The sequence below is a fragment of the Scheffersomyces xylosifermentans genome (genome assembly GCF_036884685.1).
Source record: "Scheffersomyces xylosifermentans strain CBS 12540 chromosome Unknown RJT20scaffold_7, whole genome shotgun sequence".
Taxonomy (NCBI): Eukaryota; Fungi; Ascomycota; class Pichiomycetes; order Serinales; family Debaryomycetaceae; genus Scheffersomyces; species Scheffersomyces xylosifermentans.
In genome coordinates this window covers 955,644-979,148 of record NW_027042945.1, presented here as the reverse complement: position 1 = coordinate 979,148, position 23,505 = coordinate 955,644, and the positions used below count along the sequence as shown (strand labels likewise).

The 23,505-nt window shown below is 39.8% G+C and overlaps 9 protein-coding genes and 2 non-coding genes across 11 annotated transcripts; 5 read left to right on the top strand and 6 right to left on the bottom strand. All coding sequences in view use genetic code 12, as the record gives it.

Annotated features, from left to right (window-relative positions):
- Positions 1 to 1,552: 1,552 nt before the first annotated feature.
- On the bottom strand, positions 1,553 to 3,509 carry RJT20DRAFT_58938 (uncharacterized protein). Its single transcript, XM_064920871.1, has one exon. It carries the CDS (start codon positions 3,067 to 3,069, stop codon positions 1,948 to 1,950), a length of 1,122 nt encoding a protein of 373 aa, XP_064772585.1. The 5' UTR covers positions 3,070 to 3,509; the 3' UTR covers positions 1,553 to 1,947.
- A 440-nt stretch (positions 3,510 to 3,949) lies between these two features.
- RJT20DRAFT_146576 (glycine-rich domain-containing protein) lies at positions 3,950 to 6,040 on the bottom strand (the record flags this gene model as incomplete). The annotated part of the gene is made up of 1 exon (XM_064918869.1): positions 3,950 to 6,040. The coding sequence occupies one exon, from the start codon at positions 6,038 to 6,040 to the stop codon at positions 3,950 to 3,952; it is 2,091 nt and encodes a 696-aa protein (XP_064772584.1).
- A 1,620-nt stretch (positions 6,041 to 7,660) lies between these two features.
- Positions 7,661 to 11,886, top strand: SPF1 (ion-transporting P-type ATPase). The gene has a single exon (XM_064920870.1). It carries the CDS (start codon positions 8,126 to 8,128, stop codon positions 11,759 to 11,761), a length of 3,636 nt encoding a protein of 1,211 aa, XP_064772583.1. The 5' UTR covers positions 7,661 to 8,125; the 3' UTR covers positions 11,762 to 11,886.
- A 59-nt stretch (positions 11,887 to 11,945) lies between these two features.
- On the bottom strand, positions 11,946 to 13,142 carry RJT20DRAFT_130630 (uncharacterized protein). The gene has a single exon (XM_064917793.1). It carries the CDS (start codon positions 13,100 to 13,102, stop codon positions 12,011 to 12,013), a length of 1,092 nt encoding a protein of 363 aa, XP_064772582.1. The 5' UTR covers positions 13,103 to 13,142; the 3' UTR covers positions 11,946 to 12,010.
- A 1,075-nt stretch (positions 13,143 to 14,217) lies between these two features.
- Positions 14,218 to 15,336, top strand: RJT20DRAFT_58914 (thiamine transporter). Its single transcript, XM_064920869.1, has 2 exons — positions 14,218 to 14,375; positions 14,450 to 15,336. The coding sequence occupies exons 1-2, from the start codon at positions 14,278 to 14,280 to the stop codon at positions 15,264 to 15,266; spliced, it is 915 nt and encodes a 304-aa protein (XP_064772581.1). The 5' UTR covers positions 14,218 to 14,277; the 3' UTR covers positions 15,267 to 15,336.
- Positions 15,337 to 15,405: 69 nt separating this feature from the next.
- On the bottom strand, positions 15,406 to 16,980 carry RJT20DRAFT_136844 (uncharacterized protein; the record flags this gene model as incomplete). The annotated part of the gene is made up of 2 exons (XM_064918515.1): positions 15,406 to 16,833; positions 16,918 to 16,980. The coding sequence occupies 2 exons, from the start codon at positions 16,978 to 16,980 to the stop codon at positions 15,406 to 15,408; spliced, it is 1,491 nt and encodes a 496-aa protein (XP_064772580.1).
- A 1,324-nt stretch (positions 16,981 to 18,304) lies between these two features.
- On the top strand, positions 18,305 to 19,892 carry RJT20DRAFT_58898 (RTA1 domain-containing protein). The gene has a single exon (XM_064920866.1). The coding sequence runs from the start codon at positions 18,616 to 18,618 to the stop codon at positions 19,666 to 19,668; it is 1,053 nt and encodes a 350-aa protein (XP_064772579.1). The 5' UTR covers positions 18,305 to 18,615; the 3' UTR covers positions 19,669 to 19,892.
- Positions 19,893 to 21,235, top strand: RJT20DRAFT_58899 (RTA1 domain-containing protein). Its single transcript, XM_064920867.1, has one exon. It carries the CDS (start codon positions 20,117 to 20,119, stop codon positions 21,101 to 21,103), a length of 987 nt encoding a protein of 328 aa, XP_064772578.1. The 5' UTR covers positions 19,893 to 20,116; the 3' UTR covers positions 21,104 to 21,235.
- A 58-nt stretch (positions 21,236 to 21,293) lies between these two features.
- On the top strand, positions 21,294 to 22,905 carry RJT20DRAFT_130625 (RTA1 domain-containing protein). Its single transcript, XM_064917792.1, has one exon. The coding sequence runs from the start codon at positions 21,488 to 21,490 to the stop codon at positions 22,619 to 22,621; it is 1,134 nt and encodes a 377-aa protein (XP_064772577.1). The 5' UTR covers positions 21,294 to 21,487; the 3' UTR covers positions 22,622 to 22,905.
- Positions 22,906 to 23,317: 412 nt separating this feature from the next.
- On the bottom strand, positions 23,318 to 23,390 carry RJT20DRAFT_t136. The gene has a single exon. It is a non-coding gene; the product is annotated as a tRNA-Ala (tRNA).
- An 18-nt stretch (positions 23,391 to 23,408) lies between these two features.
- Positions 23,409 to 23,482, bottom strand: RJT20DRAFT_t135. The gene has a single exon. It is a non-coding gene; the product is annotated as a tRNA-Ile (tRNA).
- Positions 23,483 to 23,505: the final 23 nt, after the last annotated feature.

The following is a 23,505-nucleotide window of genomic DNA, read 5'->3' as shown; positions in this document are numbered from 1 at the left end:
TCTAAATAAAGTGACAGAATCACAAAAAACAATGATTCTGGTGAAGAAACGTGACTAACATCAACTCCAATCACTTCAAATCATTCAAGTAAAGGATACAAATATAAATACAACTACACAAATAAGAGATAACTAAAACCTTTATTGAAACAGATTAACCAATGTGATTGTGATTGGTAGCGCCGATATACCCGCCTTCATCCTCCTAACCACTTGTCACAAGGATGAATCATTGAGTCGTTCTACAGATCCTGTTTCATGCCAAATGCAACTATCAGTAATTCCAATAACAGAACAATGACAATAGTACATTCAGCATTGGCATTTCTATGGTTTTTCTGCACCACCTTTTAAATATCCATCTCTATTCAGGGCTTATACCGTACTCCACGAACCTTGTTTCCCCAGCTACAATTCGGGCATTCTACTCGATGAATGAATCTGGCTACGTCATAGTCCCCGAAATACGACCTACTGTTAAGAGCATAGGAACCATGTATAGGAACCCATGTAGAGCACGGAATTAACAAGGTCCACGTGATGGTAGTACCATTCGGGTTACATGCCTTGGGCCGATGCAGATAGCCCAAACTAAACAATTCAATAGTGAGAAGTAGTGCAACTAAGCCGATTAGGAGTCAACGTTTACCGTAGTTGAGATCGTTCGCCTTCGGTTGGAGCTGTTTTGCCGTCGTTTCAATTGAAATTGGCAGAGCATACCGGTCAGCTCACCATAGAAACGAGGAAAAAGACGGCGATCTCACCCCTATTTCGCTGCCTACAAAGAACATTCCTCAGCGTCGAATTGACACATCCAGGTTCATAATCCGACTAGTCGGTGCATCTTCCCGAGTCTTAGTGTACATAACGGAGATGTGGCAAGGGGAACCCAAACTCTCCATTGGGCCATATTTTAGGGTTTGGTTGCATACCAGCCCCATCTCTATTTTTCACTGTAACCAGTAGAGTGATACCAGGCCATTATAACAGAAGAGCTGACAATGCTCTCTGCCAAACAGGTTCAATATCACTCTTCTGTAGCATTTTCTTCCCTTTGTCCACCGCCACACAATGGAAATCTCACTAGCGTATTTAGACTCCCCCGGTAATGTAACATAGAAACAAACAAACACGACAAATTTCACTCTCTTCGTCATTCCTATACACGCCAAATTTCACTAGGATGTACCTGTATGTACATCAGCCTCCTCTTTGATAACATGTCATTGGAGGGATGGCTATGGGCTCTATCGGTATTTCAGCATTGAGATCGAACGACGTGTCCCAACGGGTATAAATAAGGACATATTCCCGTCAATTGAGCGTCCCGAGGTGGATTTGTTTTCTTTCTTTCTTTCTTTCTCCATATACACATAATTATTTAATATACACTAATACAAAATGGGTTTCGACGACATTGTTAAGAAGGGTGAGGCTTTCTACGCTGGTAAGGACGGTAAGGTTGACTACAGTAAGGTCACCGAAGACGCCAAGGATGCTTACGCTTCCTTGAGCAAGGACGGTTTCAACGCTGCTGGAGCCAAGGCTGCTTTCGCTGACATTCAAGCTAACCACAAGGGTGAAGCTCCAAAGTCTGACGAACCAGCCCCAGAGAAGAACTAAGCATCGCGATGCGCTTAGTATGTGGAGAATCGGCTTTGTCAAATCTTAACGAGGGAGCGAAGTTGAATTTCGCCGAGTTGACATTTAATACATAATTCTTGTGACAATTTAATTCTTCTGTTTTGATATTCGATATAACTAAACAAGAGGCGTAATATATACAATATTGAATTACTAGTTCATGATAACATCTGTAGATGAAAACAAACGCGTTGTAGTAGTTGGAGCCAAACTTGCCACAGTTAAGAATTGAAGCATGAAGATTGGGCCGATGTTATTTTTCATGTCGCAAAGCGATTTCGCGACAATATCATTTTTTGCATCTTAATAGACATACTCTTGCAACACCTCCTTCAACACTTCGGGGTACCATTTAGCTGCAACGTCTTGGTGGGACTTGATTCTGTTACGGAAAACAGCATATCCAACAGGGTGCTTGCTGACGTCCGGTTGGAACTGGAATCCGACATCTACACCCCAATCCTTAATCTTCTGATCTCTAGCGTCTCTCAATTTCAATACTTCCTCTGGAATACCATCCACCACACTCTTGTAGCTGTCAAGATCAATGGTCAGGAAAAATGGAATGGAGATTCTGGTTCCGCTTCCTGGTTTAGGTGTCAAGACTCTGTGGATGGTGGCTTTACACACACCTTGGGTAATAGCTTCCAAAGTCTGCCCAGCATTGACTACCAATGTGTGGGGAATGTTAGGTACGGTGATCCACTCACCTTGAAAGTTCTGTACCTGCAACGAATCAGTGTGTTCGGTGGCTTGGTAGATATAAGTCAAAAGATCGGAGTCTCTGTGTGGACCTACACCTTGTGCTGTTTCAGGTGTATCATCAAGAGCAACTGATTTGGCCAGTGATAACTCGTTGGAATCTGGGTAGGCAACTAACTTCATCTTGCATTGTTGATTTGGCTTGAAGTATCCATTCAATGCCTTTGGGTCTAATCCAATGGCCTCTAAAACCAAATTACGGAAGTGAGTGCTGAGATCAGTCATTTTGTTTATGTAACTTGTTACTGTGGGTCTGAATTGTGGAATAGCCTTCTCATCAGGCCACAAGTTAGGACCCTCGATGTTCTTGTATAATGGCTCACCTGGGGCTGGTGCCTTTAATTCAGTTCCCAAGTCGATCTGTTCACGCCAGTCTGTGTGTGAAGCAGTGATTTCGTTGGCCAAACGGGTATAACCCAAGAAATGAGGGCTGTTGATCATTTCGCAGCCTAATTTCACATTCTCGGGCAAAGCGAAGAAATCAAGAGCCTGCTGCTTAATAGCAACAAGATCGTCGTCGTTGGGACCATATATTTCATAATTTTTCAAGAGCAAGAATCCCACTTCAATAATGGCATGTCTGACATCCTTCAAAAACTGGGGTCTTGTTTCTGGATCAAGAGCAAGCTTCAAGTCGATAATTGGGATCTCTTGGAAAGACATTCTTGAAGCGTATACTTGCAATTTTTTGGTAACTTTCACCAACCAACTTATATCTACAATATGATTACTAATTAGAACTGCCTGATTTCACAACCAGTTTTCAGTGATTTGCGACTCTATTTAAATACCGTTTTCCCAATACTATACCCAATAGATGAGACCAGAGATAAAAATTCTTGTACGATGTTCCAAAACTAACTACTGCAGGTTAATAATTTTATTAATATGCCTTTTGTTATACTGACAAATCTTTTTAATCGTCAGTCTCTTGTGGCACACCCATTAAAAGGCATTTCGTAATACTTCTTGGTAAAGTGATGAGCCACAGTTCGGGAAGAGGAACTGCATATTTTCTTCGGTCCCAATATGGCAAGTGGCTAATTGATTTATGGTAGCGCTGGGTTATATCAGGGCGTTCTTGTGAGCTAGGTAATGGGGCAAGAGGAACTGGTATGTGAGGGTTCTGATGAGTGAGAACACTACTGGTGAGTACTGGCTAAGCTTTATGGTGAAAAGCATCTAGGTGAAAGAAGGAATATAAGAGAATGGATGTGGGTGTGGGTAAATTTTGAGTAGAGTTGAGAAAGTACTGGATATTCAATCTATAATCTTTTGCAGCCGTCTTCTTTTTGCATTGAGACGATCTGTGGCTAGAGATTTTGCAACCTGATGACTTTGGGTAAAAATCTGAAATAGCCTATTAGTAGCTTACTTTATTATCATCTCAACAGATGATGGTATCACAGTTAGCATCATTCGAACAGTCTTTTCTTGATTGCGATTGGTGCTCCTGATCCTTGCATTTCAAATTTTTGCATTATTTCAAATACAAAAGTGTATCACTCTACTTCAAATGTCATAGTCGGCACCTCCTTCTAATCTAGTTACCGCCGCCTCCTCCGCAGCCACCTCCTCCTCCGCCACATCCACCTGCTCCTCCGCATCCACCGCTAGCACCTCCACAGGCACCAGGACCTCCTCCGCATCCTCCTGTTCCACAAACACTGGAGTTTCCACAAGCTCCAGAAAGGTTGTTGCCAGAGGTATCACCAATACCGGTACATGTAGCAGAATAGTAATCTTGACAAGACCCTAACCCATAACCCACGTACAATGGAGGAACCACAAATAAGTAAGGATAATAGCTTTGAGTGACCACCAGGCCCTCCATCCAAGGCAAATCGCCATCTCTTTTATTCTTATACTTCTTCTCAAGAAGTTCGGCTCTCTTGGCAGCGTATGTATTTGGAATAGTGATGGCGTTATGAACACTGATATGTGTCAATCCCAATGAATTGACGAAAAGAGGACTTGATTTGAAAGACTCTTCTTCAGACTCCAGTTTCTTTTTGGATTTGAAGAAACCTTTCAATACTGGCTGTGCCTTATTCCTAGCGGATACGCAGTACCAACAGAAGCATATCGAATAGTCTTGTTTGAATTTTGCCCTGTAAAGTTTTGATGTCGTCTCAAAGCTGAGGTCTAGCTTTATTGTTTCAACTTTATCATCATGATCAACAACATATCCAACTTTTGAATTCATGCAATCCATAAAGTAGTTATGCAATGACAACTGATGTGTGTGCCAAATAAGATCAATATCCAACGTGGGAACCAACATATTATTGGGATAGAATACAGTCAACATCTTAAAGAAACGAGAGTAGCGAATGGTTGATTCAGCTAAACTTTCTTTAATTACTGGGGAATGAAGCCAGTCAAGGTCGTTCATCTTTTCAACAAATCGCTCTTGTCTGAAAACACACCCTACCAAGTCTTCATATATAGGTAATCCTTTAGCGACATTGAGGTATATTAAGTTCATCAGGAAATACAAACGAAGAAGAACTTTCATATGAAGATAGAAATTCCTTGGTCGGTTAATTGAAGAGCTTATCGTGCTTTCTAATGAGTTTGTTCTAATTTTTCCTAAGGACCATTTAACGAACTTTCCTTTTACCATTACATTGACAATATCAGGATCTCTCCTTGTTCTGATATCACGTCCACCGATCTTACCTGAATAGTAGCGATATACACCAGGCAAAGGAACTGCCCTAGTCATATCGTAATACAATTGTCTTTTTCTTAACTCTTCGTGAGTTATCTTCTTGGGAAAGTCACAATTGCACTCATTTGTGTTGGTCATTTGTGTGAATGAGTCGTCAGCAAAGCCTGTGTTTGTGTCGTTAGTGTAGGGAATGTTCCTTAATATCACTCTTTTGCAAATTGGGCAGCACACGGAGACCAATGCTTCAAACATAGAATATGTCTCGAATTCGTAGATGCTGTCAACAGGGTCATCACTAAAACCTCTGATCACTTCTAAGTAGTTATCTTTGAGTTCCTGTCTCGGATTATACTGGAAGGTCTCGTTGCTGATTGACTCTTGGATCTTCTTTAAGGGCAATGGGAAATTGGCAAAAGAAAACATATCATTCCTCATCATGTTGTCGTAAAAACTACGAGGATTCAATAGAAATGCATGCCACACCATAAGAACATCCAAAGGTGGAAGTAACGAGTCAATGATTGCTATCACTCGGTCATTTCTTGTGAACCCTTTATCGAATAACTTCTTTTCCTCGGTTATGCGTACTGGAGCTTCACCTAGGTATTTCTTCAATGCTGTGATGAATACTACGAACCTTCTGGTAGCATTTGTCACGAACACTTGCCAAGTCTTCATGGCATAGCCATCTTGGTTGTTTCCTACGATCTGCTTCCGCAACACTGAAAATGCCTTCAACAATTTCAAATGGCTGATGGTATCAGCCACCACCGGTATGTGATCGATCGACGGAGTGCCTTCTTTTATGTCACTATCACTTAACAATTCAGCCTTGTCTAAATTCTTAGCATACTTGTAACTTGCAAATGACTTTTCGTCGGCACTTTTAAGGACTTCTATAAACGCATTACTCTTGACCCTATTTGTTTCTTGTTTTACCTTCTCTTTCTCCGTAGCCATCTTACTCTATTATTGATTTAGTTCACAATGGCCAAGACTTCTGTGGGTGTGAGAAATAAATTAATATCCACCACTAAAAATTAACTACTTAAAAACTTTGATATATTATATTTAGGATTGTCCCAAAAAGCCTTGGCTAAATTATTGAGATTCGTGCGTATTTATATATATAGATAATATTTGTATATATTTCTATATGTGTGTTGATGCGTGTTGCGTATTGTGTATATGTGTCATGTATCGTCCTGGTAATACCCCCTGTTGATAATTGATTTAATGATTCTACCCCACTTGTTTCTGATAAGGGACAAATCGATGCCAGTGTGCAGTTCCTCATGGGATGTAGATCTGGAAAGGAGACGGATTGGGTCAGTGATCGGTGATCGGTGATGAAGGCAGAGACTTCTGGCCGATGGCCGAGACACTGGGAAGTTGAAGAAGAGCTATCGGTGTTATGTTGGAGTCCCAAAGGGAATAACATCGGTGAAAATTGGGGCTGTGGAAAAAAAAACGGCTGTTAGTAAATAGTGAACTGTAGGGTCCTTATGGTTTACGGATGCGCCCTAATTCGGAAGCTGAAGGTGAATGCACGAAATGTTCAACAGACACTTGACCGAAGCAATGACACTCCGTAAAATTAATTGGAATTGTTTCGGTGATTACCCCACGAAATCCTAACTGTACTATGCAATGGCAACGGTGCCAGTCGTATAGGTGCAGTTTGTGATATTAAAAAGTGATCCCATTGGGGTCGGCCGTAGTCTAAATTTCACAACGTTAGTGCACAGCCCGAAGAAGCCTTGTGCAACCATTCCCTTTCTGACTTAATTTGGTATCATCCTGATACCGTGACTATGTAGTAAGAGTGATAATAGGAGATAATGCACAACACGGTACTGGTCGGCATTGTCAGATACAATTTGACTAAATCACTTGGTGCTCTCATCTCTATTCTATATTCTTATTTATTAGCGCTACCATATGACAACATGTGGCTGAGATTTTTGCAATTCTTCGTCGTTATCTGATTAGGCAAATTTTTGCACTACGGCATCCATGTTCATATATTCTTGGCCTCAATTTTTTGTTTGAAGACTGAAATTTCTGCTAGGGAGTTTATTGTATCATTCATCTACTTGATAGAGGAAGTTATATCGCCCAAAATAGGTATTTTCGTATCATGGACGTATTTCGTTTGACATACATCTTCTCTATTTCCAACACTTCTTCCATTTTTGCCTTCTCGCTGAGACGGGTAAAAGTTGCTGCAGATTCCTATATTTTGGGAGAACCCAAAAATTTCCGAAATTACTCAGTACAGTTTCTATTTTATGCCAACGCACCTTTAACCTCTACTCCGTTCTCTACCAATTCTGCTCCCATGATAACCTTTCCCAGCTGTAGTATAGTCAGCTTATAGCTTCCCTGCCTTATAGCTTCCCTCTCGTGATACTTCTTTCCACGGCCTTCTTACAGCTTCTTCCTCTCCCCCAACACCGCGGCCATTTTTCGCCACGGCCGACAATCTTAGGCAGGATCTCAGTAGCACCACCCACCCAACAAGTCCCCTCTCTCCCAAGAGTCTCTAGCGATATAATTTATATTGTGCCAATTATTTCTACCATCTCGCAATGAGTACTCATCTCAATCAAGCACTTATTACATTCAACTTTCCTGACTTCACTGGATCTTCTTGTTTTTATCATTTATTTCATTACTTTCTTCTCCTGCCTAATGTTCCTATATCCATCTCCTTCCTATATCATCATCTCCCTACTATTCATCTCCTCCGCACTAGTACCATCACTATCACCCTCTCCCTCTCACCGTGGCACCGGTCCTCATTGTTGCAACTGCTACCCTCCATCACCTGCACACAACCTTTCCTCGCCCTCACAAAAATTTCAACGTTGCCCTTTCCATTTTCTTACTGCCAAAGTGTTACACGCCCAGTAGTTTTTTAATGGCTGCTTCTTCTCTTTCTTTGTATGATCTATTAGCAGTGAAGTGTTAGTACTTATTTGTTAGTAGTCTTCAGGTCTAGCTATCGTATATAGTCATCTTCGACATTCCCAACCCGGCACAATGTCCGACATAGTCGATAACCCAGCCATAAAACGGGCTGATTTGTTGGTGCCAAAGTCGCTAATCCTCAGACCGTACGTTTGGCCGTTCACGATAATATACCCGATTTTCCTCCAAATCTACTTCAACCACTACGATACATACATCAAGGGATCAGAATGGACGTTTGTATACCTCATCACGATCATATCGCTTAATCTCCTTTTCTGGTTGATGCCCCACTGGAATATCGACGTCGATGCCCGGTTCAACTATTCTCCCGTGAAAACTATCAACGAGGCAAGCCATATCAAGATTGAGCCAGCACCTAACTCAGGTGTCGGTGAAATCTGTGAGATCATTAGAGAAACCTTCCACGACGGTGAAAAACAAACCAGTTTCTTGTACCAGAAGAGAAGACACTTGTTCCACGAAGACTCCCAGAAATTCTCTCCTCCTCAGTTCTTGTTTGACGAGTTGCCTCAATTGAAAGAGTTCCAAAACCACACCGGATTGAAGGGTGATTTGGAGAAAATCACCAGAAACTACGGTGAAAACAAGTTTGATATTCCTGTTCCTACGTTTATGGAGTTGTTCAAGGAACATGCAGTTGCTCCTTTCTTCGTCTTCCAGATCTTCTGTGTGGCTCTTTGGTGTATGGACGAACAATGGTACTACTCTTTATTCTCATTGTTCATGTTGGTTTCTTTTGAAATGACAACTGTCTTTCAAAGAAGAACTACAATGGCTGAATTCCAGAGCATGGGTATCAAGCCTTACACTATCTATGTCCGCAGAAACAACAAATGGGTTCAATTACAGTCCACGGAACTTTTACCTGGCGACTTGGTTTCTGTCACCAGAACTCATGAGGACTCTGCCTTGCCATGTGACTTATTATTAACTGACGGTACTGCGATTGTAAATGAAGCTATGTTATCTGGAGAATCTACCCCTCTTTTGAAAGAATCTATTAAATTGAGACCTGCTGAGGACAACTTGCAACCAGAGGGTTTCGACAAGAACTCTATTTTACATGGTGGTACTTCTGCTTTGCAAGTTACCAAGCCTGAGAACCCTATTATCCCTGTAGCCCCAGATAATGGTGCTTTTGCCTATGTTATCAAGACTGGTTTTGAAACTTCGCAAGGTTCCTTGGTTCGTATGATGATCTTTTCCAGTGAAAGAGTTTCCGTTGGAAACAAGGAAGCCCTTCTTTTCATTTTATTCTTGTTGCAATTTGCCATTGCTGCTTCTTGGTACGTCTGGGTTGAAGGTACCAGAATGGGTAGAACTCAAGCCAAGTTAATCTTAGATTGTATCATCATTATTACCTCCGTCGTTCCTCCTGAATTGCCTATGGAATTAACTATGGCCGTTAACTCTTCTCTTGCTGCCTTGCAGAAGTACTATGTTTACTGTACTGAACCATTCAGAATTCCATTAGCAGGAAGAATCGATGTTTGTTGTTTTGACAAGACCGGAACTTTGACTGCGGAAGACCTTGTTTTCGAGGGTTTGGCAGGTTTTAACAGTAAAGATATCCACCACTTGTTCAAGTGCGAAGAAGCTCCTGAAACGACCTCATATGTCTTAGGTTCTGCTCACGCTTTAGTTCAATTAGACGATGGTTCTGTTGTTGGTGACTCTATGGAGCAAGCCACTTTGAAAGCTGCTCACTGGATTGTTGGAAAAAATGATACCGTCGAAAGAACTATTGAGAAAGGAAAGACTGAGAAGATCAAGATCTTGCGTCGTTTTCAATTCTCTTCTGCCTTGAAGAGATCTTCTGCTATTTCCTCTATTGGTGGAAAGAATTTTGTTGCTGCCAAGGGTGCCCCTGAAACTATTCGTAACATGATTGTTGATGCCCCTGAAACTTATGAAGAAATCTACAAGTCGTTCACTCGTTCGGGTTCTCGTGTTTTAGCTCTTGCGTATAAGCATTTGGACAACAATGTTAATGTAAACAAGGTCAAGAGAGAAGAGATTGAATCCGATTTGAAATTTGCTGGTTTTATTGTGTTCCATTGTCCCTTGAAGGAGGATGCTGTTGAAACTATTAAAATGTTGAACGAATCTTCCCATCGTAGTGTTATGATTACTGGTGACAATCCATTGACCGCTTGTCATGTTGCTAAAGAGGTTGCCATTACTACCAAGGAAGTCTTGATTTTGGATGCTCCAGAAGAGTACCACGATGTTGCTTCTGATGAGAACTTAGTTTGGAGAAATGTTAACGAGACTGTTATTATCCCATTCAGATCTTCTGATAAAATCAACACCGACTTATTCCACAAATATGATGTGTGTATTACTGGTTATGCTTTGGGTTACTTGGCTGATCATCACCAGATTTTGGATTTGTTAAAGCACACATGGGTGTATGCTAGAGTATCTCCTAACCAAAAGGAGTTTATCTTGACGTCTTTAAAGGATGCTGGCTACAATACTTTAATGTGTGGTGATGGTACCAACGATGTGGGAGCTTTGAAGCAAGCACATGTCGGTGTCGCTCTTTTGAATGGTACCGAGGAGGGATTAAAGAAAATTGCTGAGAACAGAAGAAATGAAACAATGCAGAAGGTCTACGAGAAACAAGTGGCTATCTTTACCAATTGGGGTAAGCCACCTCCTCCAGTTCCTATCAATATCGCCCACTTATACCCTCCGGGAATTTCTAACCCTAAGTACTTGGAGGCGATGGAGAAGAAGGGTGTTGAAATTACTGATGAAATGAGAGAGGCTGTTAAAGCTGCCAACAAGGCTGGATACAAGCCTATTGCTCCTCCAAATGGCGCTAAGGGACCAGCTGCTAACAACATTGCTGATGCTTTCTTGGGTGCCTTGAACGAGGCCGAAGACGATGAAACTCCTGTTTTGAAATTAGGTGATGCTTCTGTTGCAGCCCCTTTCACTTCTAAGTTGGCCAATGTTTCTACTGTTACCCACATTATCCGTCAAGGTCGTTGTGCTTTGGTGTCCACCATCCAAATGTACAAGATTTTAGCTTTGAACTGTTTAATTTCTGCTTATTCACTCTCTGTTTTGTATCTCGCTGGTATCAAGTTTGGAGATGGTCAATCCACTGTCTCCGGTATTCTCTTATCCGTTTGCTTCTTATCTATTTCTCGTGGTAAGCCTATTGAAAAGCTCTCGAAGGAGAGACCACAAGATGGTATTTTCAACAAGTATATTATGGGTTCTATTTTAGGTCAATTTGCTATTCACATTGTTACTTTGGTATACATTACAAGAGAAATTTACCTTCTTGAGCCAAGAGAGCCACAAATTGATTTGGAAAAGGAGTTCTCACCTTCTTTATTGAACACTGGTTTGTTCTTGTTACAGTTGGCCCAACAGGTTTCAACCTTTGCTGTCAACTACCAAGGTTTGCCTTTTAGAGAGAGTATCAAGGACAACAAGGGTATGTACTACGGTTTACTTGGTGTTGCTGGTTTGGCTCTCGCCGGATCTACTGAGTTTTTGCCAGAATTGAATGAGGCGATGCAATTTGTCAAGATGGAGACCGATTTCAAGATTAAATTAACTGGAAGTATATTAGTGGATTTGGGATTCACTTGGGCTATTGAAATTATCTTGAAGAACTTGTTTATGAACTCTGGTGCTGCCGATATTGCCCTCAGAGATGATTAAATGCTTCTCCGTATTGACTTGAATTGAGATCTCAGCATCTCAGTGAAAGCATTTAAAACATGTTACAAACAGAGTCTCGATAACATCTACGAGATAGACGATCAAAGCTAGGTACAGTTACGTCTGTCTTAGAGGGTCGTTTTTATAGATATGTACATACATTACAATTCTACTGAGTCAAATATATATACTTATTAGTTATTATTACAGGGATTATCGTTAGCTATTAGTGTCGGTCGTGATTGGCAATTAATTTGCTTTACCTCTCTTTAAGGTGTTTAAATCTCTATCTCTTTCTAGTCCCCCAGCCTTAAGAATCGCCACATCGTTATGCTTTACAATTGTGAAAATGCACAGATCCTTAAGTAGTTTTTCCATCAAATAGAAGACATCTATAATTTCCTTTTTCTCAATAGGATATGTCATACTGTCTTCAATAATCTCACATAGTTTTGATATCGAAAGCGTCTTGGAAGGATTGGGCTTTCTAGGGGCGTTGGATGGATTGAACGCATCTTCATTTAACTTCTTCTGTGTATTTTCATTCACCAATTGGTATATCATATCGTAGATGACAGGACACTTGTCTAGAAGATATCTCTGGTACTTCTTTTCGGGAGTATTATTCAATCCATCCAATTCCTGCTGTTCTTTAGCAATCCTTTCTTTAAGTCGAATACGCTCCAATAACAGGAGTCCATTACTCTTTTGTTGCTCCACTTGTCCATCTTTTTCTTTAAATTTGAACTTGGACGAGTCATTCTTTAACTCGTGAAGAATTGAACTGCCCTTCCGTTTAATTGGAGATGTACTTCCTGATCTACTGGTTGATTTTTTCACGATTTTTGATGGCAGCAGAGGTTTCGAAGAAGATGAAGAAGTGCTCGATGAAAGTCGAAGTTCTGAATCTTCTGGGAGTGATATCTCATTTTCCTTCAAAAAATCTTCCATATTCTTATATAATATTGAGCCTATATGGCTATTTTTCACTATCCATTCGTTCATTCGGAGAATGAACTGAATCTTCCTTCTCTGAAGATCAGATGGTTTAAATTCGTTAGGGAAACGGATGTAAATTTCTTTGTAGTCGTGGTAAGACACTCCAGTTTTATATACAATGAACGACATCGGATCTACCGAAAGTATAATCTCGAGGTCACTGACCTTTATTCTTTTCTGGGCTAAAGAGGCTGCATCATCTAGTAATTTGACTACCACAGGATCAGTAGTATGCGTGGAATAGTGAAGTGAAAGCGTAGTATCTATAGCCTGGAAGTTCTTGACAATTCCTGCAAACACTGTTTCCGGGATAATTGGGTGCTTCTCTAGCTCATATGACATTTATTTTCGTTGTAATGCTTTGCGAAGGTAAGAATGACAGAATATGATAAAGTTAATAACTTAAAGGAATTGACGTCTCTTTATATGAGACGCGATTTTTCATTATTTTTCAGCGCTACCAAATGAAGTAGATGTGCAATGTTTAGCGTAATGAATGTGCTAGCAGTGGTGAGTTAGTGGGAAGATTAGAGTGTAAGTGAGGTGACATTTGGATTTAGTGGGGTGGTAGTTTCAAGGAGTCCTTATGGGAGTAAGTAATCGTATGTATTTGTTGTGCATGTTATATATGTATATATGTATATTGTGGACAAGGAGAGTTCTCATGGTTTTGCAGAAAACACTCACCTAATCGCTAATCATTTAGTAATCTGCGAAATTTAGGTGCAAAATTATTAACAGTATAAAGAAATATGAAAGAAGGGACATAACCACTGATCATCTCAGTGAAACTTATAATATTACAGACAAAATAGAGAATGCCAAATACGAAAGCCAGGTACACTGAAGTTTATATGTTATATTGTAATATATATATTGAAATATATATTTTATTATATTATATTATATACATCCTATTCACATCCAATCCAAATTTTTCCCCCTAATAGTATCCCTTCCTTTATTTTGACGATACAATATTTCAATATTTAATCTTAGCCATGGTTCTAGTCCTTCTATAATTCCACTTCACTACACCGCACTATCTTTATAGATCTACTCTACCTCACTACACTATCTTCATAGATCCGCTTAACTCACCTTCACTACACTATCTCTAAATATGTACTTAACCTCACTAAACTACCTTTATAGATAACTTACCTTCACTAGACTATCTCTATAACTCCACTCAACCACACTACACTATCTTTATAACTCCACTTCACCACACTACACTACCTTTATAACTCCACTCAACCTCACTCCACAACCTTATCTAACAACTGTATACACCATGGCTATCGTCTTCAGATCTCTGCCGTGTAGCTGCATGGCTCTGTACACTCTCATCGCTAAGCATGCGCTTAACCAACTCCGCAAAATGCCCTATACTATCAATGTATTTTATCTTCTATTTAATTCATTATCTTTAAGATTACACTTGTTTCTTCTTTCTTCTTGTTTGCATAACCATATCCAAGACCCGACAAAATCTCCATATCTACCAGGGGCACATGGAGTCAGGCAAACGTGAAGACCATCTCCGAAAGGGCTCTGATGTGTCCCCCTACGAGTCTTTGCTTGCGGGTTCCATCTCCGGAGGAATGTCGAGGTAAGTAAGAGAGGATTAAATAACAATGCTATTCTGGCGTAACACTTAAGTGATCCATATACTAACTCGAGCAGGGCAATAACAGCACCATTGGATACAATCAAAATCAGATTGCAACTCCAAAGAAAGACATTCAAAAATCGTCAACCAGTACAATCTGTAGTCTCCGAACTATTGAAGAAAGAAGGTGTAATAGGTCTCTGGAAAGGTAACGTCCCAGCAGAAATCTTATATGTTCTCTATGGAGCCACTCAGTTCACATCGTACTCATTTTTGAGTCAAGCTTTGAGCACATTTGAAGAAGGCCAAAATTGGAGTTTAAGTTCTTCAGGGCATACCTTGTTGGCTGGGACTGGTGCTGGAATTTGTAGTACGCTAACCACATACCCGTTCGATCTCTTAAGAACAAGACTAGCAGCAAATTCCAATAAAAAGCTCTTATCCATGACTCAAACTATCAAAGACATATACAAAGCAGACGGTCTTTTGGGCTTTTTTGCTGGTATAAAACCAGCAATGCTCTCAATAGCATCCACCACTGGGATAATGTTTTCCTCTTATGAATTGGCTCGGGAGTTTACTCGAGATCGTGATATTCCTTTCAAAGAGGGGCTCTGTGGTTTCATTGCTGGCGCCACATCCAAAGGTATCACTTTCCCCTTGGACACATTACGTAAGAGAACCCAGATGTATCAAACATTATATGGTGGAAGATCCACCAGTGCCTACAAACTATTCTTCAACATTGTTTCGGCAGAAGGGGTATTCGGACTCTACAAGGGCTTTGGCGTCAGTGTGTTGAAGACAGCACCAACAAGCGCAATTTCACTTTACGTTTATGAATACTCGATTACTGCCATCAAGAAACTCAATACAGAAGTATTAGCATAATCCCATCCCATTGTATATATTATTCGTTACTGTTTCTAAGTATTGACCCACCTGTATTGTTTTTGGTATTATGTTAGTGTATTTTAGTTGTCAACAAAGTTGACCGGTATTTATTTCATAGAATTGAGATTTTCATATCTTATATTTTGAAGAGATAATCGTCATCTTCAAATTCTATCCTTGTACTCCTTTCGTCTTCATCATCGCCATTGCGTTGGGTTAGAATATCATAACTTTCATTCACATTAATAAAGTCGACATCATCATCATTTCCATTAATTCCCCTTAAAATTTCATCATGATCATCCCCATCATCTACTTGCACTCCATAATACCTTGTAAGCAGATCCGGCAGGATATATTCTTTATCGTCTTCTTCTTCTGAATCGGAGTTAGCCGATCCATTTTCAACAGAAGTATTCGTCGTTTTGTTGCTATCATTCTTGCTTGAACGCAAACTCGATTTAACACTCGCAACGTCCTTGGAATGAGCATACAATGACTGTGAATTAGCTAGAAGGTTTTGTAACCTCGACCTCTTCTTGCTTATTTGCGCTGTATTGTTGCCATCACTTGAGGGTTCGTCGCCTTCAATATCATCATTTGCGCCCTCTCTTAATGAAACGTCCGCTGATACCAAGACTTCTTCAGGGGAAATTGGTGACCCTTCGGTACTTGGTGCCTGTAACCGTGAGGCTATAGTGAAGTCTTCTAATTGCTTCCTGATATACAATGGAAGTGTATCTCCCACGAGAGAGGCTCTTCTTGCCTTCTTGTCGGCTGCTAGAGGATTCTCTCGTGCTTGGGGAGTTCTCAAGTAAGCATTACCACCACTAATGATAGCTTTATCCTTTGTATTTCCAGTTGCATTTTGGCTTCTGGTCTTTGTCCCAAGTAATCTGAATTTCTTCTGTACCTCTTTTAATTTGTTGTTTTTCTGTTCATTTGTCTCCGCTGTACTGCTTGTTCTTGCGAGAGCTCGAACGATTCCAACCTCTACGTTAACATTTGTAGTGCCGATTTCAGCCGGTCTTGTGAGGCTATTCTTTTTACGATGGCCAGTTGGCTTATGTGCGTATAATGTCGGTTTGGGATGCATCAAATCGAGAGACATTCGGCGTTGATTAGTCGTCAATTTGGGCATATCTTGTTTCAATAATGAGCTCTGGTTCTGTATCACTCTTGAGTCCGTGATTTTATCTACTCCTTCACCTCTAGATGCTCCATTTGAATTTTTGGAAGGAACTCTTTCGGATTCTACTTCAAACGACTCTATGCCCAAGGACTCGATCATTCGAGCAACTTCTCGAAAAAGTGGATTTCGTTTCTTCTTCCAATGGGATACAATCTCGTTGATATTCAATTGGTCGCTGTTAAAGCTATCGAATCTCTCGTCGTAGATTTCATCCACCTTGATCTTGAGAAGCTCCACGTTCTTCACCCCGAGGATACGCAGGAGATACTGCCAGTCAATCTTGGAATAAAACTGAGCCGGATCCAGTAGCGAATTGCTGTAGTCTTCGACATAAGTCGCTAATTGAGCTTGTTTTGTATCGTTCCACTCTAACTATAGGGCATAGCAGTTAGTATGTCTAATACCATATCAAAAAGGACAAGAAGAACGGCCTTCAAAACTGTGTCGAACACTTACGTCATCATCCATTATTTTACTGCCTAGACCACCACCATTCCATACTGGCTCGGCCATTGACATGATGGTCCAACTAAAAAAGAAGATACATTATATGATAATTAAATTAGTTACTCCACTGTTTATTACAATTAGGAGTCTTATCGCACGTGATGTATATGGGAGTGGTCTCTGCAGGAGATTAGGCACTGTATTATGCATATATGGGGAAGTTTGTATGGAGGGAAGGATGTGGAGGAGGAGAGGGAGTATACAGCTGTTAGTGGGTAGTTCGGAGAATATTACGGTAGTTAGTGAGATGTGGAGTTGTGAGGTGGTGAGATATGAGTTGGTGAATATTGAGTTAGTGTGGTGGTGAGTTATTGAGGTGGTGAGTTGGTGAGTATTGAGTTAGTGAGTGGTGAGTGAGCATGATTGTAGGTACTTAAATATATTAGATAAGTTTATTGAAGTTCTGATGGTCTTGAAAATAATTATTCTTACTAGTATCTGAGAAAATAGCTTTATTTAGTTAGTGAGTTAGTGCTCTAAGAAGTGCCAATGTGGCATGGCTAAAAATTAACAGAAATTTTTTTATTGTATCCCATATGAAAGGTGGGGATCTCCAATGTACAATTTCTTTCTCGCTCAAGCAAATCACAATATGATTGAACGGCAATAAATATATCCTACTTCATGTGGTAACAAAAATGAACTTCAAGAGGGTGCTTTGTTGGCCATAACTCCTCTAAGCCATAGCTAGATCATTCAGACGGCTATATTTTTTTAACATAAAAAAAGATGGCATTCATTCAAACAGCAATAAAAAAACGTCTTCCATTTAAGCCTTGCTCGGTCTTAAAATAGTCAATACAACGTCCAAGAATGCGTAAGCGGATCCGTATGCTTCTTTGTTGTGGACATTTGCAATTTGCAACAATATAATTCTAATGCGTCCTCTGGCTAAGCTTTAACGATGGAAACTAAAATATGTGTTGGACAAACATTTAAAGAAATGAACTTTATATCTTTGAAGACTTGGAAGTCCACTGGTTCAAACGGGTACACTATTCTTCCTCTTACAAACTCCAGAGATTATTGTATGGTTTCATACATTTGCAGCCACTGACTTCTCCTCGTCTTTGGGACTTTTCTTGTGTTTATTTCAAGATACTTGCTGGAGAATGGTTTGTGACCTCTATGCCGAATTCCGCTTAAAACAAGTACGAGAAATGTAGTTCTTTCAACATATCTTGTGGGTGTTTTTGTCTCGGTTTGTCTTGGCTAGGTACAATATTTTTGCAATCCTGCGCCATATCCATCCAAGCACTAAAACAAGCACAATAGGTATGCCAACGCCATTGATGGTTTATTAACAAGCTAAGGGGATTAGTTAGCTAACTGCATGATAGGCATTGAAGTAGCTCTCTGATCTGAGTAGATTAGACATAGGCATATGCACAGCTCTCCTGATGTGAGCCAGGGTTTTGAATATGAAAATTGCGCCTCTTCTGGTACTGCGCCTATCTCGAATAAGTTAGTTGTTACTCCTTGACTGTTCTCTATGGCATGTGAATTAAAGCAAATCCTATCACAGCATTTATATCGTTACATAAGTAGTACGGGTCTGATTTGCTATGATTCAATTGACTTCCAGACTTTGGGACTAGTTAAAATCTTCTTCTTGTCAAGTTTACTCGCAGTGACGATTATCGCATCATGGGCATGATAACAGATTCAGAAAGTTCAAATGAATACACCTTACTCTACTACACCCCTCTCAAAGGGGTCTCTTATAACTTCATAGCATTCTTTTGTTTTCATGCAGCTTTCTTGTCTTATCAACTTATATCGATAGCAATATCAAGTAAAATGAAGGAAAAGGTATCCAAGAAGGCATTAACCAAATATCTATGTATAATGCTACCACTTTTGGTGGGCTGCATAGTTGAGGTGGTTGGATATATTGGTAGATTGTATACAGCAGAAGATGCCAATGCAATGGGTCCTTATATCACTCAATCCCTTGCTATTCTAATCTCACCAGTATTCTTTGCTGTAACGATTTATATGACTTTCAACGAGTTCATTAAAACAGTTAGGCTGCCACAAATATCTGGGACTCAGGCTAGGTGCTTGACTGTCATACTTATAACTGGAAACTTTATATCATTGATATTTGAAATAGCAGGTAGTGGCATGATAGCTACAAACGAACCTTCAATAGGAGGGAAGTTGATAGTTGTTGGTTTGCTCATACAAATAGTGCTATTCTCCATATTGTTAATCACAACTCTAGTATTTTACATTAAGTTGGAACGTCAACCTTCTACTATTAGAATTGCTGCAATGCAATACCCTACGAAAGTTATCAATTGGGACGATCTTGGTACAAATTCCATTAGTTTGTCAGGTAGAGAATTCCCCAGCAAGCTAATCAATTGGAGAACTTTTTGCTATTTACTTATGTTAACTTCTATTTTAATGATTATACGGTTGGTGTACCGCACAGTTGAATTCATAGAAGGGCCTGCTGGTTTTACTGCACGATTTGAAGATCTTTTTTACATTTGTGATTCAGGTTTAATGAATCTATGTGTTGTTTGCATTCTTGCGTTCAATATACCAAATTACTTTATTCTACATGAGGGAGAATTTGGTCAAAGTCTTGAAAGTATTGAGTTGCATGGCTCTGAAGATGATAACAACACGATTTCGCGCGTCAAGAGATTTGAATCTATATCCTTGGGGATTTTTAGAGAAACTCTTTAAGTCTGTTGAAGTCAATTTCGTAATGAATGAGAAATGTTTATTACTATTTTTCTCTATCACCTGTTTGACTTGTAGTTGCAGCAGTAGTCGTAGCAGTAGTAGCAGTAGTTGGAGTGAAGTTTACGTGCCGTTTGTAGGAAGATTTGCATTCTCTGAAGCCACTTTCATTTAAGATTGAGGTAAATTTGACTCCATCCAAAAAAGGGATTGCTCTCAGCAAGGATCTTTTCACGGAATCTTGTAATCCCTTTCGTTCTCGCACTATGGCTCACTTTTCTTTCAGACTCATACAAGCCCTTTTGACATGCATTGGACTGAAATGGGGCTATGTACAACTGCTGTTCGCAAGCTTGCATATATATACTGACTTAGAATCCCACTTAGAATTCCTCTATTGGCAGATTAAGTGGTACGCTTTGCTTCTTGATAGTCAGTAATCAAAGTCAATATGACTACTCTCTTACAAGAAAGGGCTAACGATGACTATGACTTCTACCACTACAAACCTATTGTAGGAGTACAATGTGATTTCTTGTCATACTTCACGTGTTACGCAGGATTTTTAGCGTTCCAGCTTTTTTGGCTTGCAAAATCGAAGTCAACGAAGTCGTTAGTTCCTAAAAAGAAGTTCAAACGCTACATAAATATGATGATCCCTCTTTTGGTTGGTTGTATAATGGAAGTGCTTGGCTACATTGCTAGATTAATATCTGGATTGTTTCCTACCCATAACAAGATAAGCATGGCTCCTTATATTGTTCAATCAATTGCAATTCTAGTTGCCCCAACTTTGTTTGCAGCCACAATATATATGTGCCTCGGAGAATTGATTCGTACATTGAAAGTTGAAGACAAATCAATAATTAAAACAAAATACTTGACTAAGGTTTTTGTTGGTGGGGATGTGGTTTCATTCCTTTTACAAGGAAATGGCGCCAGTGTGGCTATCACCAGTGCATTGGGAGGTAAAATTATGGTTATTACTGGCCTTGTCGTCCAGGTTATATTTTTCGGATTATTCTGTATTACACAAGCCATTCTCTATGCTAGATTGAGGAGGTCGCCAAATGCAATTTGTACAGAAGGAATACAATTTCCAAGCAAGTATGTTAATTGGAGAAGTTACTCGTACGTTCTTTTCGCTTCGTCGATCTTAATTTTGATCAGATCTATTTATCGTACTGTTGAGTTCATTCAAGGAGAAGATGGCTCAATTGCCCGGAATCAAGGGTTTTTGTACATTTTCGATTCAGCTTTGATGAATATTACAGTCATTTTGCTTTTGGCTTTTAATATGCCAAAATTCCTCATATTACATGAAGCCAAGTTTGGAGACTCTGAGCCTGCTCATATGGAGGAAATAATAGTCGAGAAGAATAGTTCTGCTGCCTTGGGAAACAAAGAGCTCTCCCAGCCACTAATCCCAGAGTTATAGGGGTATAGTTCTCAGTAGTGAATCAATATTGATATATGAATTATAAAAAATTGTGTATGTAGAATTGTACAAACCGCGTCAGTTATTTAACTTCACTGCTACCTTTCGTGAACTGCTGCAGCTTTATTCAACGTTAAACTGTGTGAACTCTTCCACACATCAAGAGTATGCTCCAAATAAAGAGAACAATGTATAACAGTGAGGCTGACAGGGCTGTGCGGGTCGCTTTCGGAGTTTACAGTCTGATTAGTGCGGCTTCATTATGTATATTTGTTAAGCAATGCACCTTTTCGTCCCACTTGGGAAACCGTCTCACCAAATTCGCAACGAGGATCGATTTACGAAATTTTGATCCACCCCTATTAATAGAAACTTGGAACTCAGATGAGTGAGCCGACACATTGTTCTTATCTCTCTGTATTCTTCACCTCGCTAGCATGCCTGACAATTGGCAGTGCGTTTGACATTCCAACCCTAGGGCTGAGCATTTTGGACGCGAAAATATTATATATTTTGTATTTAATGAAGGAAACCCTACGTTGTTCGATATATAGATTTGAAAATATTAAAAAATACCAGTTAGAAATGGTTAAGTTATTAGAAACAAGAGATTCAGGTGGTTATGTATTTTATTACTATACACCTCTGAGAGTTGCATCTTATGTCTTCACTGTTGTGTTTGCAATTTGTACGATCTATTTGACTTATCAAATAGTCCGGATAGCGACATCAAGAAGAAGAAGATCAATGGTGCCCAAAAAGAAGTTAACTCGCTACTTATGTATGATGATTCCTCTTTGGGTAGGTTGTATTATGGAGATAGTTGGCTATATTGGTAGGTTAATCTCAGCGAATGATATAACCAGCTTAGGTCCATTTATTATTCAAAGCGTTGCCTTATTGGTAGCCCCAACTTTATTTGCAGCTACAATTTATATGAGTCTTGGAGAATTAGTAAGAACTTTGCAAGCGCCTGAAAAGTCCATTGTCAGTCTTAAGTACTTGACGAAGCTCTTTGTTGCGGGAGATGTGGTTTCATTTCTCTTGCAAGGAAGCGGCGGTGGAATGGCATCAAGCAATCCTTCAATTGGAAGACTCTTGATTATTGCCGGTCTCTTCGTTCAAATATTGTTCTTCGGTATGTTTTGCGTCACTGAAAGCACATTCTACATTCGGATGGAGCATAAACCGAACTCGATCAGTCAGTCAGGAGAAGCTTTCCCTAATAAATTTGTCAATTGGAGAAGCTACTGTTATGTTCTTTTTAATTCTTCGATGTTAATTTTAGTCAGATCCATATACCGTGCAATTGAATTTATTCAAGGTGAGTCTGGCTCAATTGCAAGAAACCAAACATTATTATACTTGTTTGACTCAGCTATGATGAGCGTTGCAGTAATTTTACTTCTAGCTTTCAATATTCCTGACTATTTGGTATTGCATGAAGGCAAATTCGGCGATACATCTGAATCTGCTGGAATTATGGACTATGATGACAACAAGGACACGTCTTTTTAAATTATGGAGAATAGAATAGAATTTTATTACGACAGATTTCTGGAAATATTGTAATTGTAACGCTGGAAACCAAAGAAGTATAGTAGTCTGAACATGACGCAATAGGCAACAACCTGAAGTTTCAAAAAAGAGTATAAATCCCTAGTCGATATCAGCTTCATGCTGCTCTTTTGTTTCTGAAATTTGAATTGACAAAGCAAGTATAAGAATGAAAAAAGGCACAAAATTATCAACTTGATGCCACTGTAAAATCCACTTCGATATCCCTATGAACAGTTGCTTTTAGCGTATGTACAAGAGAAAGTGTCGAACAGACGTCAAGATCCTGAGGCGAGAGAACACATAACTACTAGTCAACACATCAGAGAAAAACTCAAGACGTCTATGTTGCCGGAGCCCGGTTGTTCTTCCTTAATCATATAACAATTGGTTATTTTGGAGAACTACACAATAAAGTATCCGTTTTCTACTCCATATATTCAGTAAAAGCTCATACAAAGTCATAAAGGCTTGGAGTGCATGTATCATCGCTCGTTGCAATCACGATTTTTCGCAGCTAAAACTGCATAATGCTCACCAAAAACAAAGAGTTATGAGCTACCATTAATCAGTGTCTAGTAAATAAGAGAATGAAATGGAGGTTCTTGGGTTCAAAAACTACAAAGTTTATGTGAACAGATCAAAAATAAAAAAGAATGGACGAGTCCGGAGTCGAACCGGAGACCTTTCGCATGCTAAGCGAACGCGCTACCAACTACGCCACACGCCCTTGGAAGAAGTAAAGAAATGGTCCCTAGCAGGATCGAACTGCTGATCTTGGCGTTATTAGCACCACGCCTTAACCAACTGGGCCAAGGGACCTGTTTCTTGTGGATTGTTTGCCT